The sequence below is a fragment of the Limanda limanda genome, chromosome 4 (genome assembly GCF_963576545.1).
Source record: "Limanda limanda chromosome 4, fLimLim1.1, whole genome shotgun sequence".
In the NCBI taxonomy this organism is placed as follows: domain Eukaryota; kingdom Metazoa; phylum Chordata; class Actinopteri; order Pleuronectiformes; family Pleuronectidae; genus Limanda; species Limanda limanda.
This window is the reverse complement of record NC_083639.1, coordinates 3921562-3938414: the sequence shown is the minus strand read 5'-3', so window position 1 is coordinate 3938414 and position 16853 is coordinate 3921562. Positions and strand designations below refer to the sequence as shown.

At 41.5% G+C, this 16853-nt stretch overlaps 2 protein-coding genes across 3 annotated transcripts; one reads left to right on the top strand and one right to left on the bottom strand.

The window, feature by feature from the left end:
• The first annotated feature begins 112 nt into the window (after positions 1–112).
• On the top strand, positions 113–3057 carry LOC132999691 (transmembrane reductase CYB561D2). 2 transcript variants are annotated; one of them, XM_061069432.1, is made up of 3 exons: positions 113–490; positions 855–892; positions 1567–3057. In XM_061069432.1, the coding sequence occupies exons 1-3, from the start codon at positions 355–357 to the stop codon at positions 2068–2070; spliced, it is 678 nt and encodes a 225-aa protein (XP_060925415.1). In that variant the 5' UTR covers positions 113–354; the 3' UTR covers positions 2071–3057. The 2 variants fall into 2 exon arrangements, with proteins under 2 accessions (XP_060925415.1, XP_060925416.1); XM_061069433.1 differs by lacking the exon at positions 855–892 and having other exon boundaries at positions 1586–3057.
• On the bottom strand, positions 3055–15367 carry rad54l2 (RAD54 like 2). Its single transcript, XM_061069431.1, has 22 exons — positions 15249–15367; positions 13443–13644; positions 12970–13267; positions 12730–12866; positions 12483–12623; positions 12163–12395; positions 11879–12061; positions 11613–11746; positions 11324–11520; positions 10850–11192; positions 10595–10772; positions 10297–10515; positions 10066–10184; positions 9609–9727; positions 9155–9254; positions 8857–9062; positions 8493–8668; positions 7669–7865; positions 7122–7306; positions 6847–6936; positions 6669–6761; positions 3055–6533 (listed from the first exon to the last, which is right to left on the bottom strand). Exons 2-22 carry the CDS (start codon positions 13591–13593, stop codon positions 5527–5529), a joined length of 4506 nt encoding a protein of 1501 aa, XP_060925414.1. The 5' UTR covers positions 13594–13644; positions 15249–15367; the 3' UTR covers positions 3055–5526.
• Positions 15368–16853: the final 1486 nt, after the last annotated feature.

Below are 16853 nucleotides of genomic sequence, written 5' to 3'. Positions count from 1 at the left end.
TATATATGGTATAGTTGTATTCTGGAGAGGTGGTAGATTGATACAACGCTTTACACTGAAATATCAAAGCGGAAGTGTGACTTTTTTTTTATTCAAAACATCACATGAGGAACTTTTGAGAAGATATAATCCTGATTCTTTAAGACGCGGGCGTGTGACAGGTGGTTGGTTATGAAGGATCGTTTTCTAATTCAAGCATCGGTGTGTGGATGAAGCTGGAGGACTTCACACTTTACATCCAGCATCAGTTCCGCGTTCGACTGGAGCAGAGTTCACGTTGGGTAACATCCCAGTGACCACAGGTTAGCAGCGTCCATGTTTACATCTTAATATAAAACACGTCTTTACCGGAACATGGCTGTAAACATCCTAGAGAGCGAATCTGAGGCCCGGATCTACGGGTTCACCAGGAGAGCTTCCGCTGTGTTGACCCACTTCCTCTGCATCGTGTTCAGCCTCTTTATCGCTCTGATGGCCCGACCTGGCTCTAGTGAGTGATGCTACACACACACAGACACAAAAACACACACAGACACGTATACACACACACACACACACACACACACACACACACACACACACACACACACACACACACACACACACACACACACACACACACACACACTCATTGTTAGCTTACATACTAAATTGTCACTTTTTCATGTATACACCGAGATTTCACAAAATGTTTGGTCATGGAAATTTGGTTTAGTTATTGAAAAGTCATGGAAATCCATTTGTCAAAATGTGTATGAACCCTGACACACACACACACACACGTTCCTATTGTGTCGTCCCTGTGTTCATTTGACTTTATTTGACTTCATTTGACTTCCTTCATGTCCTACCAGGTTTGTTTTCCTGGCATCCTTTCCTCATGACGCTGTCTGTGAGTAGGCTCTTTCAAAAATAAATGTACTCAGCTGTAAACACGTGAAAATGATCACTGCATATACATTTAAAGACCTTGTTGATTGATTGGTTCAAGGGCTGCAACAAAACTGTCCAAAACCTATTGTCATATATGACGCTGAAGATACACGATCATAATTGTAGGCACTGGAAACAGATTATTTTTGCTTGAATTTTTGTTTAAAAAAGTCTCATTATGAAAATAAGATAAGATGATAATCATTCATTTTGTCACAATATGGGGGAACATGCTAAAAGTAAAGACATAAGTAAAGATACTATATGAACAAGAGAAAACTTTGAAGATAAGAATGTAAAAGGATTGTAACAGGATCACATTTATTAATTTGAATTAGAAAATAATTTTAGCACTATAGAATTGGTAAATCCTTGTTGCAGAATCGGTTAAAAATAAAAACACAAGTATGAAACATTAGGTGCATCAAATTGTAACAAAAGTAAATTTGGACTTTATCAGAAAGATGTCCACAATGTTATGCGATCAACTGATTTATTAATCAAATACATGTTGCAGCTCTAAATTGGTTGATCAATAGAAAACCGTTTGGCAGTTATTTCACATGAAGTAATTTTTAAGTTATGATCAAATGTAATCATCAGTTGACATATTTCCTTTCCCCCCCCCTTCAGTTCTCCTTCTTCATGACAGAAGCCGTACTCATCTTCTCCCCCCACGGCTCCCTCATCAAAGGTTTCTCACACAAGATCAAAGGTCGTGTTCACTGGATCCTGCAGTGCCTGTGTGTGTCCTGTGCCGTCCTGGGTCTGGCAGCCATCTTTTACAACAAACACCTGAACAGTAAACCCCACTTCACCTCATGGCACGGTCTGCTCGGCCTGCTCACGGTGTGCGTGGTCGCGCTGCAATCTTTGGTAGCTGTGCCTCTCATCTACCATTCCCTGGCCAAAGGCTGGTCCCTGGCCAAACTCAAGCGCTATCATGCAGCGTCCGGGCTCATCACATACCTGCTTGGCAGCATGAGCCTGCTGCTCGGCCTCTGCTCGGCCTGGTTCACCGCCTCTGTCAAGGACTACACCTGGTACCTGTCAGCACTGTGCCCGGCCCTCTGCGCGCTCATGATAATGAACCAAGTCACCAGTGCGTACATGGCCAAGAAACGTCTGAAGGCCTGACAGAGGAGACGTCAGCGGACTTTAACAACACTGTCGCTTTTAACCTGTGCAATGTTTACCAGAGATTTCATGTCTGTCAGACTCATACGACTATGATTTCTGCTGCTACAGGCTCGTTATTCTCACAAGAAATACGTGTGGATAATGAAATTATTTTATTCATTTCATTGCCTGTGGCTGAAATAGAGGACACTGAGTCATTGCGTCTCTGTATTTGTTTTTTTTAGGAAGGGCTCAACGAACAAAGAGTTTTCATTTGACAGTTACGCACCCATGTTGAGCTTCTTTGGTTTGTTTGTAGCTTCTGATGTTTTAAGCCATACTAGTTTTAACTATGACCATGGACTGTATGTAAATATGGAGGAAGTCTCCACTTCCTCTCACTATCCAGACAAGAAGCCAATACATCCGGGCTATGAAGGCTGAACCACAAAATTTAGTTTGGCCCACGTCACATTAACTGACATGGAGGAGACGGAATTAATGGCATATACTGCAGCAGGTGGCGATCAAGAGTCTTTAGCTTCACTTTTGGGGAGCAGTCATGTCATCCATCTTTATAAACAGTGTATGATTATATCCACTCAAGTTACCTGTCAAACACCAGTATGATGGCAATAGCAGTTTGCAAAGCATTGTTTCCTCTACATTCTCCGAGCTGCTAGCATTGCTGGAGACTCAATATCGTTTTAAACTTAACAGCTTGAAATGTGACAGGTTTGAGCAAAGGAAGTCAGTTAGTGAAATAAAAAGAAATGGTTTAAATATTCTCTTCAGACTGAACAGTGTGAGGTTGGTTTTGACTGTGTATTTTTTTTTAAAGTCATGATCTCATTAAATACTGCCTTGAATGTCCTTGAATATTTGTTGATCTCAGGTTGAACTTTTGTATCTTGTGTTGCATATTTTCTGTCCTCCTGGTTACTGACTTGACCATGTCTGATGTCATACCAAAGGTGTATCCACATTAAAAGCACATGTCAATGATTCACACTGCAGTATGTGTTTTATTGTTAAAATAACATTGATAACACAGTCTTTTTCTGCTTTGAGCTAGGCTGCATGTACGAAATTCTTACTGGATCAGCCGTCAATGGGTCAAAGTGAACAAATGTTTAAAAAAGTAATAGCAAAAGAAAACAAACCCAGTATATTTTACATAAATAAATAAACTTCAGACTTACACCGAAATACATGATACAACTGTCAGGTGAACGAACACCGATAATTAAAGTTATAAAAAACAGTTTTTAAAAATGAAATGTTCCCTTGAAACATGAAAAATGCACATAATTGACAAGAATGGGGTACGAAGGGGATTTCTTTTATATACTGATAATTTCTATGATCCATATGTGTAGTGTTTCCAACAGATAAAGAAGACTAAAAATAAAGGTCAGTATAATGTACCAGATATGATCCTTTTTTCAAAGTGCCAGCTCCAGCTTCACATTGAAACAAACAAAACACAAGTCTCTAAGACGTGCTGAAGAAAAGCAGAGACGTCTAATGATACAAATTAATCATCCATGACGGAAGAGAAGGAGCCGGTACAAAGTTAAACTCAAGGTGAACAGTACTCAGACTGTGGGGGCGGAGGGGCCCCACGAGAAAACGTCTCAACAAACATGAGCCTTCGTTGGGAATAATCTCTTGTCTCAGGTTATCCAGTGTTTTCTAAAGGCTTCCACACTGCATCTAACCTATTTAATTAACGGAAGAAAGGGGACCTTCCTACATCTAAATACCTCAAGGTGTCATCACAACACAGAAACAAGGCTACAGAGAACAGCAAAGACTTAAGACTCCCTAAAGCACCGCAGATCAACACTGACCGACACTACTGACGCTACGTACACTGCAATGCATTTACCAAACGCTACCATACCGGTGGCAAGGTCAGTTTGGTAAGGCCGCCACACCACCCAACACCGTTCTTACAACGTCACTAGTGGTTGTAATGAAATCTTATTCATGATGGATTCGATGGTTGGTGAATACATTGATTTTAAGGTTTTACACACTCAGACAGTTTCTACAGTTTAGGTAACGTGTTCTCAAGAGTCTGTTAAAGTGATCTGTGGTAAAAGTCATTGTGAAAAATAGATCTAGCATGTAGGTTGACTCAGCGATAATTATCTTATACAGAGGACACACTGGGTTTGTTTGAGCTCCTTTAAGCTTCCACACTTGCTTTTAGTCATTATGCTGAATCTGCCACAAAATGGTGTTTTGAGTTGGTCACCGACTTGTTTAAATGCTCAGTAGATCTTCCTCTGTGATGCTAAAGACCCCTTTGTGTTATTTAAGGCTAAAAATGAAAGAACACAGTCTGAATCCATGTCCCAGCCCCTGTGTTATCAAAGGCTGATATGAAGGTACATTCATTTTGGTAAAAAAAAAAGAGAAGAAAATTACAAAGTTGAACATAAATTTGTTTGCCCAGCACTTGTGTGAAGGCGTGTTTATCATCATGATAGTCGTAATAATGAGCCTTCTCCCTATGACCAAAATCTACACACTGCACAGTATCAACTTGGAATATAAACAATGATAATGACTGCTATTTACAAAGTATCAACATGTTCACTTATTGTTTCACACATAACATCATTTCGACAGGGGATGCCACAATGTCTATCAAATTGCTAAAGACTAAAATATGCTCTGAAAGCCTAAAGTTTCTGTGTTAAAGGTAAACTCTGAAGGATTTTCTCTCGATATATTTACTCGATCTTCACAGATAATAACACCATGGTCTTTAGCCTCTGTGAACGATTTATTTTATAGCTTTCCCACTTTTCTTTTACTTAAAAAACTGAAATAAGTAAATCAGTGTTCAGCTGATCCGAAAGTACTTGACTGTTTCTGAGCAAAATATACGATGAGAAAATCCAACGGTTTTAAATAACGTTATTCCATCTGAATTCAGAAGAAATAAAACTAATGGCCCAGCGAGGCCTTGCTTACAAATGTAGGAGGAGGGGCTGTGCTTAGAAAGCCACCTAAAGCTTCAGCTGGTCCCCAGTTGACAGAACGCCTGTCCCCACTGCTCTGATGCTCCAGGTGAAGTCTGGGATATTCAGCATTAGGATTTGTTACTGTGACTTTGTCATGAAGGTTCACGTTGATTCTCTCTCAGGTAAAAGTCCATGTGTGTGTCAGAGAAACTCCATGAGACCATAGAAATGGGAATTTCATTTCTTTGACAATTAGGTGATTTATGCATTGTCAAATTTCGCTACTGATAATTATTTTCATTCACTTTTACTTTTTTTTTTTTTCTTTCAAACATTCAAAATATAACAATACCTCTGGCCATCATTAACCAGTTTATGAGTCAGGGTAGATACTGTGAAATAATTAATTTAGTTATATAAACGTGTCATTATTCCCATCCCGTATGTACTTAACAAGATTGTGTGTGAAACTGCCTCTTCGTGACTTCACAAGTCGCTACTGTCCCATCACCTCTATAACATCGTCATCCGAACTACTGCCGCCATTCTCTGTGATCTGGTGTCGGTCCGGTTGGGTCAGAGCTGCCCCCAACAGGCTGGAGGTGGGATTGTAATGAGAGAGGAAGCTGGACGTAGAAGAACTGGAGTCCGGGTACCCCCCTGACCCAGAAAGAAGAGAGGTGGGGAACATCCTCTGCTCGGACAGCAGCGACTGACTGTAGTTGAGGGGGAAGCCTGATGAAAGCAGGCCAGCCATGCTGGGGTTCATCAAGTATGGGGGCAGAGAACCTGATGCCATGGAGGAAGAAGTTGCTGCTGAGGGTGTCGATGACATGGGGGCCGCGGTGGAAGCAGAGGAGTAAACAGTGGACAAGGAGGAAGAGGAGGGGGTGGGAAGGTGTCCATTCCCTGGGGCAGACTGTCTCAAGAGGTCTGAGCCTGCAGAGGGGAACATAGTCTGTAGGTCGGCCAGTGTTTGTCCTGGTGTCTGAAGGAATGATGACCCACCGCTGCCACCCATTAGAAGTGGGTGACTCATGTGCCCTAGGTTACCCAGAAGGGAGGAAGAGTTCAAACCCATGGGAGGAAAACTGAGCCCACTGGAGCCCATTGACAGGCCAGGGAAACGAGCTGCAGAAGAGGTGCGTTTGCCTCCTAATTGTGTGCTTCCCGGACTTTCAGTACTTCTGCGTTTGGCGCCACGCAACTCTAATGCCAAGCTCATGAGGTTGTCACTGCGCTCCCTGCTGAGATCACCAGTCGGACTGTTTTCAGAATCGTCACCATCTCCTGCTGGAACGGCCGACACATGCGGGGGCGACGGCAATTCGTTCCCCACGCCGGTGGCGTCCTCGCCTGTAGATGAAGTGAAGCGGCTGAGTTCTCTGAGAATCTCAGCGCTCAGAGGGGAGGAACACTGTTCCTCATTGGGGGAGCGCTGCTGCTGATCAAAAGGGGATGAACAGCCGTTACTCACTGAATGGATCAGGGATCCTTGGGTATCTGTGGAGGGGACAGAAAAATACAGTCATGAAAGGTTCCGAGATACAAAAACTCCACCTACAAAGTTACAGGAGCTGTTTGGATGGCTGTAAGGCAAAACTAGGGAGGAGGAAGCTTTAATATAGGAATTTGTACCTCTTGAAGCAGCAGAGCCTCCGAGCGCTGGTCTACTGATCTTTCCTGAACGAATAGCAAAAATCCTTCCATCATTTGTCCTGATGTAGGTGCCTGTGTTGGAGGAAACATGACCTGTGAGAAGCATTTACTAAAATTACTCATAAGCAGAGAAAAATTGTTGTGTGGCCGCAAATACCTTTAGATCCTCTGATGACATGGATGCTCTCTCCTGCACCTATGCGAGCTTGAACATCTGTTGTGCTGTTGGCTCCTGGGATAACAATATCTGCAGATCCAAACAAAAGGGCGGATGTTAATGTCTGGTCATTACATTTGTATGGTCATCATACAAGACACAACTCACTTTGCTTCTGTTGAAAGATGAAATGGTTCAGGCGAATTAAACTATAGCATAATGGATCTTATTTGGTATTTTCAGTGATACAAGATTTAAAAAATACTACACATTACCAGTTGTGGTTACAATCCTCTGCACGTAGACTCCAGCTTTCTGCAGGAAGTTGACAGGCAGGCTGCCAGCTGAGCTAGAGCCGGCTATGCCCATGCCGACCTGGCGAGGCATCATGGGTATTGGGGTTGACTGGATGGGCCGGACACTTGCTACAGGCTTGTCATCTGGCCTTGCCATGGGACGCCTGGAAATACGAGCCCTAAACTCATGAAATGAACTTTAACACACACATATACTCAAGCAGCAGCAACAATTATGTACAGCTAGAAACTCAATCAAACAATCAAATTAATTGTATATTTAGATTTCAGTGTCAGTTGCCAGTAAGCAAGGCAGAGTCATTTCTAGATTTTCAGGGAGATTGTGACTTTTGATGATGCAAGGCTGAATCCAGGGTGATTTAGATGTTTAATTAATGTTTTAATCAGGCAAACTCTAAAAGCAAGATTGAAGTTGAAGATATGAGGTGGTAAAGAACAGAGCTAAACTGTTAGTAAACGATTAAATAAAAGGAGGGCAAGATCAAATATTGAGTCTGAAACTCACCAGCCGCGTTGGTTAAATGCTGGTATGTTGGCGAGCACCTGATCACTGGTTGGATAATAGGTTGCGTACGAAGGGCGAGAGTACGGCACAGAAGCTCGTTTCTCATCCTCGTAGCTCTTCTTCGCCGCTCTTTTCTCCGCTTTGGTCAGTTTCGACTCCTTCCGGTCCTTCAGCAGAGACTCGTGATGGAAAGGTTGCTATAGACACATGTGGAAAAAGTGAAAATTATTCCAAGCAGGATGCAGTTGACCTGACATACCAGAGGAGAATCACAGTCTATATAGGATTCACAATATTAATAAAATAATCATGTTTCCTTTGGTTTTCCTTTTCCTCTCCTGCTTATTTATTTCCCCACAGACATACCCAAGCTCTTTTCAAATAGGATTCAGATTTTTAAACATTAAGTTGGGGAAATGGAGCCGCTACTAGACTTCTATTACATCCATTTTGGATGTGATGACAACATGTTTCTACTGTTGTTTACAGACTGAAATTTAAAGTAAGAAGAATGTTGTTTTACAGAAGCAGGTTGCAATCCTTGATGAAAATAAACAGTTTCATGTGGAAAATTAACCTTCCTGGTGTTTTTTGGACTGAGGCATTAAGAAGTTTGTGTTTATGGATCTGCAGACTGAGGCTACTACTGGGCGTAAAGTGAACAAATGTCATAAAGACCATATTAGAGTATCAAAATAGTCAGACCACCCCTGAGGAGAATACCTGGGTCACTTTCAGGTAAGTTATTAAGTACCTACTGTTTATTTGCACATCAAACAAACCCCCAAAAAACTTCCTTTCTTTCAGAGTCCTGGTAAATGTACCTTGGTGATGAAGTGTGGGTAACGCTGACAGGCTTGGTAAAGCACTTCCTCAAAGTCGTCCGAGGATCCCAGATGGTTTTTATTGGTACCATGCTCTTCCTCTACAAAGTGCAGCAATGACTCCACTTCCTTACGAGTAAAGTTCAGCACTGGGTTCAGGTCATCCACTACACGGTCTATATTTACAAACACAAACAAGATACATCCATATAAGTATTAGTAATCAGCAACATAAGAACAACTTACAAATGTGTTAAAAGAGACTGGATGGGGGTTTACAGGGATCTAGAGTGAATCAAGCCTTACTGGACTTTACAGAGTTTTAAGTTATTCTGATAAAAAATAAAGTATTTTACTTTCTTACCAGACATGCCCTGTTTGGAGACCTGTCTGTCATAGATTTTCTTCTCCAGGGTGTAATCACAAACCAGGCGATAAATGTGGCATGGTTTCCTTTGACCATACCGGTACACTCTACACACTGCCTGGGCGTCATGACAAGGGTTCCAGGAGGCATCGAACACAACGACGCGGTTGGCCCCAATTAGATTTACTCCCAAGCATCCAGCTCTGGAAGGAACACAGAAAACCAAAGACAAACTTCCCACCAGTGTCTAGAGGATGTGTGAGAACCGATAAAAGAATAGAGTAGAGACACAGACCTGGTGGAGAGGAGGAAGAGCCATGCTGCGGTGTTCTCTGGGTCATTGAACTGATTGATCAGTCGTTCTCTTTCTGTGGCAGACGTACTCCCATCCAGTCCTGCAGACACAGACATGCATCAGCTATTCCCAACACAACATCTGAATACACTTTACATTAGAGCAAAATGAAATAGAGTGAATCATGGTGATATTTTCACTGAATAACAAAGATAAAAGGTTGTGAACTTGACTTCTCTTTCAGAGTGCTTCTCTCAAACGCTCGTTGTTGCTAGGTTACAGAAACCGTCCTCTAGCGCTTGTACATCCCTTCAATGTTCGATTGTGAATAAACTAGTCAGTGACAGCTAGGATCAATTTGTCCTCCACCATCGTTGACAGTGTCTCACTCCCTTCTTGCTTTTAGTCAAAAGCACTTCTCGCTACAGAGGAGAGAACAGATTGGATGACTCACTGTAGTAATTAAGGTTGCGAATCCAGTTTTGGTTTTGGGTGGCAGAGGAGGGGACGTCTGTTGGCACCGGCCTCTTTGATAAGAAGTCCTCAATGACAGACAGCGTGGACAAGCTTTGACTAGTGGGAACACAACAGAGACAGATAAGAACGGGTAAGAAAAGTGGGTAAATATGTTTTAGTATAAAATTAATAATGTAAAATCCAATGAACTGCTGTGTTAAATAGTCACAGACTACAAACAACCATCTATTTTGTTTCACTAGACCCCATCATTGTGGTAAATTGTAATATTCCCGTTTATAGAAAGGAAAATGAGCTATGGGATTAAAACATATTTTTGTCAAAAAGTCTTTTAACAGCCCTGAAAGCCCCAAAGTCTGATTCATCCGTCAAACGGCTTCGTCAGTCTACCTGCTCTCTAAGCTGCTTAATGTTGGATTTGTGTATAATCTTACCTGAACACCAAAATCTTGTCTCCTTTTCTCACACTCTCATCAATCAAATGAAAGAGTAGAGCCATCTTGGCAGAGTTTTGGAGAAGTCCAGTTTGGTAGTGTGCCATTATGTTCTTAGCCTGAAACAAATAAATAGAAAAACAGCAATTAAATAAAGTTAATTGTAAAAAAATCGTATGCATCAAAAGTGGATGTTTAGTTTACTGGAGTTAAAATGGTGTCATAACATACCCATTCATATGTGATGACTTGATTGGCCTTTTCTTGTGAATGATTGAGTGGTGGCAGGGTGATGTTTACTTTGCTGTTGCTTGAGTCAGCTACTTTGGCTTTGAGGCCAGCACCGGGTGCAGGGCAGCGCGAAGTGATGTCATCCAGGTCTAGGTCCTGCTCATTGGCCTGAGTCTCCTTCTGCAGGGATTCGTATAGGACGTCAGGGTGATTCCAGATCTGGAGGAATAAAGAAACATGTGGAATTAGCAAAAATGACAAAAATATTTTAAGATATAAATCAAGAAAGCAGTCTCACCTTGCAGCACACACAGAAGGCTTTGAGGGGGTTAAGACCGAGCCAGCCATTGTTTCCTGCCTCTCTGAAGCGTTTCATAAACTCAGTGTACAGTGCCCTCTGGACGGGAGAAAGTCGAACTAAGACGACATGCTCCTGTTTGGAGGGAAGCTGGTCCTGCAGCACATCATGACCCCGTCTGTAAACCAGAAAATCACCAAAAATTAAGTATTGTCCATGGAAGTCTCATGTTCTAATTTCCGAAAGAGAGCTCACCTCTGCACAAAACCCTCCAGCAAGCTGTGCAGCACATGGCTGCGGTAGCGCATGAGGCGGACATCTTGAGGTGTGCTGTCCACGCACTGCCCGTTCAGAATGGGCCGCTCAAACATATTGCTAAACTCCTGCCTTGTGCCTAAAAAGTCAGGTCTGACGAAGTCCACCATGCACCAGTACTCAATGAGGTTGTTCTGCAATGGGTATCCTGTCAGAACTACTCGACGTCGGGAGCGGATGTTCTTCAGCGCCTGCGATGTGCTGGCATGATAGTTCTTAATGCGGTGACCCTCATCACAGATCACTACATCTGGACCAGGTCGCGCAATGGACTGTTCAATTCCTGAAAGGACAAAGAAATTAGTGAATATATATATCACATAATAAATGTAAGTTTGCTTGTATCTCATATGCTTATATGAATGTTTATGGTGCATAGACAACTTCACCGCTTCTCTTAAACTTTTAAATGACCTTTCATGAGTTCCTGCTGTCTGTCCTCTTCATCCAGGTCAATGATGATTGGTCCTGCAGGCTTCTTTGATTTCCTCTTTTTGCCCGTAACAAAACTCTTCTTCATGGACAGCAAACGGTACATCTCATAACCCATGAGCAACACGCCTCCATCTCTAGACCAGTCCTCCACAACCTTGGCCCTAGCCGGTGTTGTTCTGCGGGTCACACAGTCGGAATGATCAGAAGCTCAGTTTAACAATAAAGACCAAACTTTGCACACAAACACACAACGTTGCATGTTACATACTTGTGCTCATCGTTGAGAATGTGAACTTTGAACATGCGGCCAGCGAGGAGTGTAGGGTCAGTGTCAGGGGAGAGGGCTTCTTGAGGTGGAAGCCAGAGGTTAAACTCTGTCAGCCAGTTCTGAAGTGTGTTCACCTTGTGCGGAGGAAACAAATGTTTTGGTGGTTAGTTTAAACTAAATAAAGTTTATACTTGAGGGTAAATAAATGAATACTCTATTGACTACACTGCTTTCTTTTTAACACAGTTCACACTTCATGTACTCACTGGGACAATGGCCAGCACAGTGTGAGCCTCAGTGTTCCTCAGTAGGATGTCAATGAAGGAAATGACCTGCAGTGTCTTGCCCAGCCCCATGCTGTGAGCAAGGATGCAGCCAAATCCACTGCTGGTCTTATAACGCTCCAGAGACTCAATGAGGTTATCATAGAGAAACCGGATCCCCCCGACCTACGAGATTAAAGGGAGAGCATTTGTAAGGAAACAAGCTGGACTATGGGTGTCTGTAACAGAGTTTATATTTAGAGAGTACAAGAGAGAATGAGATTTACCTGGTGGGGTTTGACAGCCCTGGCCAGCTGTGGAGCGAGATAAATGTCTTTCTCCTCTGCAGGGTGATTGATGTTAACCAGCACTTGACCATGGGCGTCAGGCAGGTTCAGAGCATCGTTGATATGCGCCCCACTGCTCTCCTCTGGGCCGGTGGTGCCATCAGCTTCCTCATCAGCCGACTCGCTGCTTATCTGCAGGGCATCCTCATCCCCAGAGCTGAGCTCAATTATATCTGGGTGATGATTGGTGAAATAAAAACTTTGAGAGAACTTGCTTGATTCTCAAAATGTTGAATGATTTGGAAATTCCCCTCTCTTACCATCTCTCATGGTAAGTGCAGGCAAGTCGGGTTCCATTTCCTCATCTTCATCACCGCTGCTGTCCAGACAGATCACGTCCTGCTTGATCAGGTGAGCCGGGAGCAGGTGGGATACTTCTCCTAATAGCGAAGCAGTGTCCACTGTTGGAAAGATGGGAGGGGGGAAATTTAATTCAGAAATGATTGTCTAACAGAAATATGACTGGATGCAAAAACATCCAGGGTTCACTGAGCAAGCGGCAGTCACCTAGTTGAGAGTCTGGGACAACTGGGGCTGGTGTGGGAAAGTCCTTCCTCTGCTGCTCCAGACGTTTCCGCCTCTCCATCTCTTCCTGTTGAGCAGCCTTGGTCCCAGCCTCCAGCTGATTCTCTTTTAGCAGCTTTCTGTAAGCACAGGAGAAAAAAGGTCATGTTACAGTATAGTGTAATACTTGAGGCATATACATTTCCACAGTTTAATTTGACCTAATGGGAAAGATCAGTGTACCTGATATTTTTCCTCATGTGTACAGGTTTTAATGGCTTTGAGGTTTTCGAGCCTTTTGAAGACTTGGAGGATTTGGTTAATTTAGAGGATTTTTGTTTCTTGGTTTTGCTGGAAGGTGATTTGCTCTTTGCGCTTTTGGGGCTGTTTGGAGGCTGAGAGCCGGAGGGAGGTCTTGACGGAGATCTGGAGGGCGCCCCGGAGGACGGGTGCGATGCAGGCCGAGATGGAGGCTCAGAGGAAGGGTCTCCGGAGGTAGCTGAGGCGGAGTCCCTGCCATCCAGGGCACTGGCGGGCCGATCTTAAGAAAGAAGAGACAGCATTACACTTGAAGTCCTAAAAGACGACTTATCAAGCACCAACTTCTAATACATACTCTAAAAAAATATTATCAATTAGACAACACTTCTTCCCTCTGTTTTAAGCTTTTCATTAGTCATAAAAGGCACAAAAAAATGATAAAATGTATCACTCACCAACACTGTCATCTTCATCGTCTCCATCATTGTCATCCTCATCCTCATCTTCATCCACGTCTTCCTCTTCTTCCTCCTCATCATCCAAATTCTCCTCTTCACTGTTAAGGCTGGGCTCCAGGTCACTTTCCGAATTTGCCTCTTCAGACATGGTGTCTTGCAGGGCTCTTAAAGTATTACCTACACACCTGCATCAGGAGCCCTAACGTGATAAAACACATCACATCTTTAATTAACAGTGGTATAACTACTTGCTATAACTACAATGATATTTTTGATGATACTGTTTCACTATTAAATTATCATGAATGTTGTCAGAAATTGATTTTCTATCCACTAAATGATTAACTGACTAATTATCATGTTAGACCTAGTTTAAGTTATGGTTTAGTTGGCAAGCACAGTCTCACACAGAAAAAATAACCAATAGCATAACAATGTTATACAATAAGGATAAATCTACAAAAAACTAAACACATAAACACAAATATATCAATGATAAGTGAGGGGAGCAGTACTAAAACAGCAAGTTCTATAGCGGGAATTTGCACATACTTTTTAAATTTAAAAGGGGAAAACTGATCAATGACCTGGTAAAATCTCTTGGGCTGTTACACTCAAAGAATGTCAAATATACAGTATATTTTTTATCTAAATCATTGAAGTAAACCTTTAAAAAACAGGTAGTCAGAGGAGATGTTTGCTAACCAGAGAGCCTGATTTTCTTTTGGCACTTCATAAAATGTGGAAAGCATTTCAATAACCAAGGCAACAAGAATGGTACTTGATGGAGCACATATCTCCATCAAGGACCAACAGTTCCCTTAAATTCAATCCACTCTTGCAGTGTTTAAAAAGATTGATAAAATAAATTCCTGGAGCCACACCAGAGTTTAATGGGATCTTGCTTTTCCCTGACCCATATTCTTTCACCAAGTTTCATAATAATCTGTCCAGTAGTTTTTGCATTCTGTGTAAAATCTAACAAACACAACAAATGGACAGGGGTGAAAAACAAACCTTCTAGGCATAAATAAGTTTCTAAATATTATAGTAACAGCTTTGAGATTTACGTTTCATCGTAACTTTAATGCGAGCTCGTGTTTCTAAGATGGTGGTGAGAGTTTGAGGACAAACTGTACGTTGTGTTTTAACTCACTGGATCGTCTGGTGGCTCCATCCACATCACGTTATTACGATTAGACTCACGTTGTTTACATTAGTGTGTATCCCACACGGATTACCAGGCAAACATGCGCACGGATGAAGGACGGAAATATCAACCAGAGGTGGATGCTTTAAAAAATTGCAAATGATACGACCCCTGGGAAGAATCCCCCCAAATGGCCGAGGATGGAGGCAGCTAGCAAGTAGCACAAAGCTCCCTCTGCAGCCAGTGTTGTTGTTGTTGTTGTTATTGTTAGTAACAACAAGCAGCTGTCGTCAGTTCCCAGGCTTCCTGACTGGATGCATATGAATACTATTGTTTTACCAAAGCTGAGTCAGCGAACCACATATGCTAGCTACTTACACAATAAACGCAATTTCAAAACGTCCAAACCACGTACGAGCCTGTGTCCATCTGTGGCAGTAAAACGAAGCGAGCTGGTTGTAACTGGGAAGATGAGGAACCAGTGCAGCTTTCCCCTCCCACGAACCAGTGGTGGTTCTGTCGAGGCTAACTGGGAGAGAACAACCCAGTACGGTGGAAGTGTAGCGAGCACTTGGCTAACGCTAGCCCGAAATGAGGGCTAGCTCGCTCGGACTCGTCCAACACAAACACCGGTGTGTGTGTCTGCAGCTCACCGTGTACGATGCGGTGTTTCTCCTCCAAGGACCCGGGTTTTACCTCGAATAAACGACCAGTCAGTTCATATCCACCGTGGGTTTATGCAAATGATCTGATAAACGTTGCTAATTTCCAATTATTCTTTTTTTTCTTTCAGCGTGACCATGAATAGCTTCCCCGAGGTTTCCTCAAGTAAGGTTCCGGGCTAAAAAAAAACAAAAAGCCCGTCAACCAAGACAACTTCAAGAAATAGAATATAAAATTAAAATACTAATAAATAACTGCATACAGATTATTACTTACATGATTCAATTATTAATAATGTTTGAAGATAATCGCACAACTGTGATCCATCACAGTTTTTATAATTGTGTAAAAACATGTATTGATAGCCAATGTGGTCAGAAATTATTGATTGCAAAAATGTACATTCAATATATGGATGTTGCCTCTGGAAAATAGAGCCGTACTATGCAAAATATAAACTGTACACTATTTGTAATACACAATACACTGCAAATGCAAATTCATCTGGATGTCAAATGTTTTGGGCAGTTAAGTAGCAGTGGAAATAAGTTGTTTTACCTTATTCTGTATTGTCTCGGTTCTTGTTATGCTAAATGTTTCACGATGTGTTCAATAAGTCTTGTACCTGTCTTTAAGTTCTCTTTTGAATCTTTGGATAAATGTGATAAAACCAAACCCTTGTGTAAAACAAGATTTACCCTCAAATCCCTTTGCTTCCTATTCAGTATTCCCTTTAAATCTGAACATCACCATTTAGTTAAAATAGGTGATAATCAGTCATTGGGCTTTGATAATAATATTATAGGCCAAAGTTGATGTAGTAGTTTGAACAGCTAAGCAGTAAATATGCAGTAACATGCAGTACACATCAGCTTCAGGAAATAAAACTGTGGCGCTATTTTAGAGCAATTTAGTATGGAAGCCCATTTCCGCCACTGTGATGAAAAAAAAAAAATTGGTATCTCATAATTATGAGATACTATCTCATAATTATGACTTAGCATCTCATTATTATGAGATACTATCTCATAATTATGACTTAGCATCTCATTATTATGAGATAGTATCTCATTATTATGACTTAGTATCTCATAATTATGACTTAGCATCTCATAATTATGACTTAGTATCTCATTATTATGAGATAGTATCTCATAATTATGACTTAGCATCTCATTATTATGACTTAGCATCTCATTATTATGACTTAGCATCTCATAATTATGACTTAGTATCTCATTATTATGAGATAGTATCTCATAATTATGACTTAGCATCTCATTATTATGAGATAGTATCTCATAATTATGACTTAACATCTCATTATTATGAGATAGCATCTCATTATTATGAGATACTATCTCATAATTATGACTTAGCATCTCATAATTATGACTTAGCATCTCATTATTATGAGATACTATCTCATAATTATGACTTAGCATCTCATTATTATAAGATAGTAACTCATAATTATGACTTAGCATCTCATAATTATGACTTAACATCTCATTATTATGAGATATTATCTCAAAATTATGACTTAGCTTCTCATTATTATGAGATAGTATCTCATTATTATGACATAATATCTC

What these genes read in the sequence shown, in the direction of transcription:
- rad54l2 (XM_061069431.1), bottom strand. Translation starts at nt 13,593, where the DNA reads ATGTCTGAAGAGGCAAATTCGGAAAGTGACCTGGAGCCCAGCCTTAAC. An exon ending in AAGTCATCACATATGAATGG is followed by an intron (nt 10,185 to 10,296) that starts GTATGTTATGAC and finishes TATTTGTTTCAG; the next exon opens with GCTAAGAACATAATGGCACA. An exon ending in TCGCAACCTTAATTACTACA is followed by an intron (nt 9,255 to 9,608) that starts GTGAGTCATCCA and finishes CTGTGTCTGCAG; the next exon opens with GACTGGATGGGAGTACGTCT.
- LOC132999691 (XM_061069432.1), top strand. Translation starts at nt 355, where the DNA reads ATGGCTGTAAACATCCTAGAGAGCGAATCTGAGGCCCGGATCTACGGG. An exon ending in GATGGCCCGACCTGGCTCTA is followed by an intron (nt 491 to 854) that starts GTGAGTGATGCT and finishes ATGTCCTACCAG; the next exon opens with GTTTGTTTTCCTGGCATCCT. An exon ending in CTTTCCTCATGACGCTGTCT is followed by an intron (nt 893 to 1,566) that starts GTGAGTAGGCTC and finishes CCCCCCCTTCAG; the next exon opens with TTCTCCTTCTTCATGACAGA.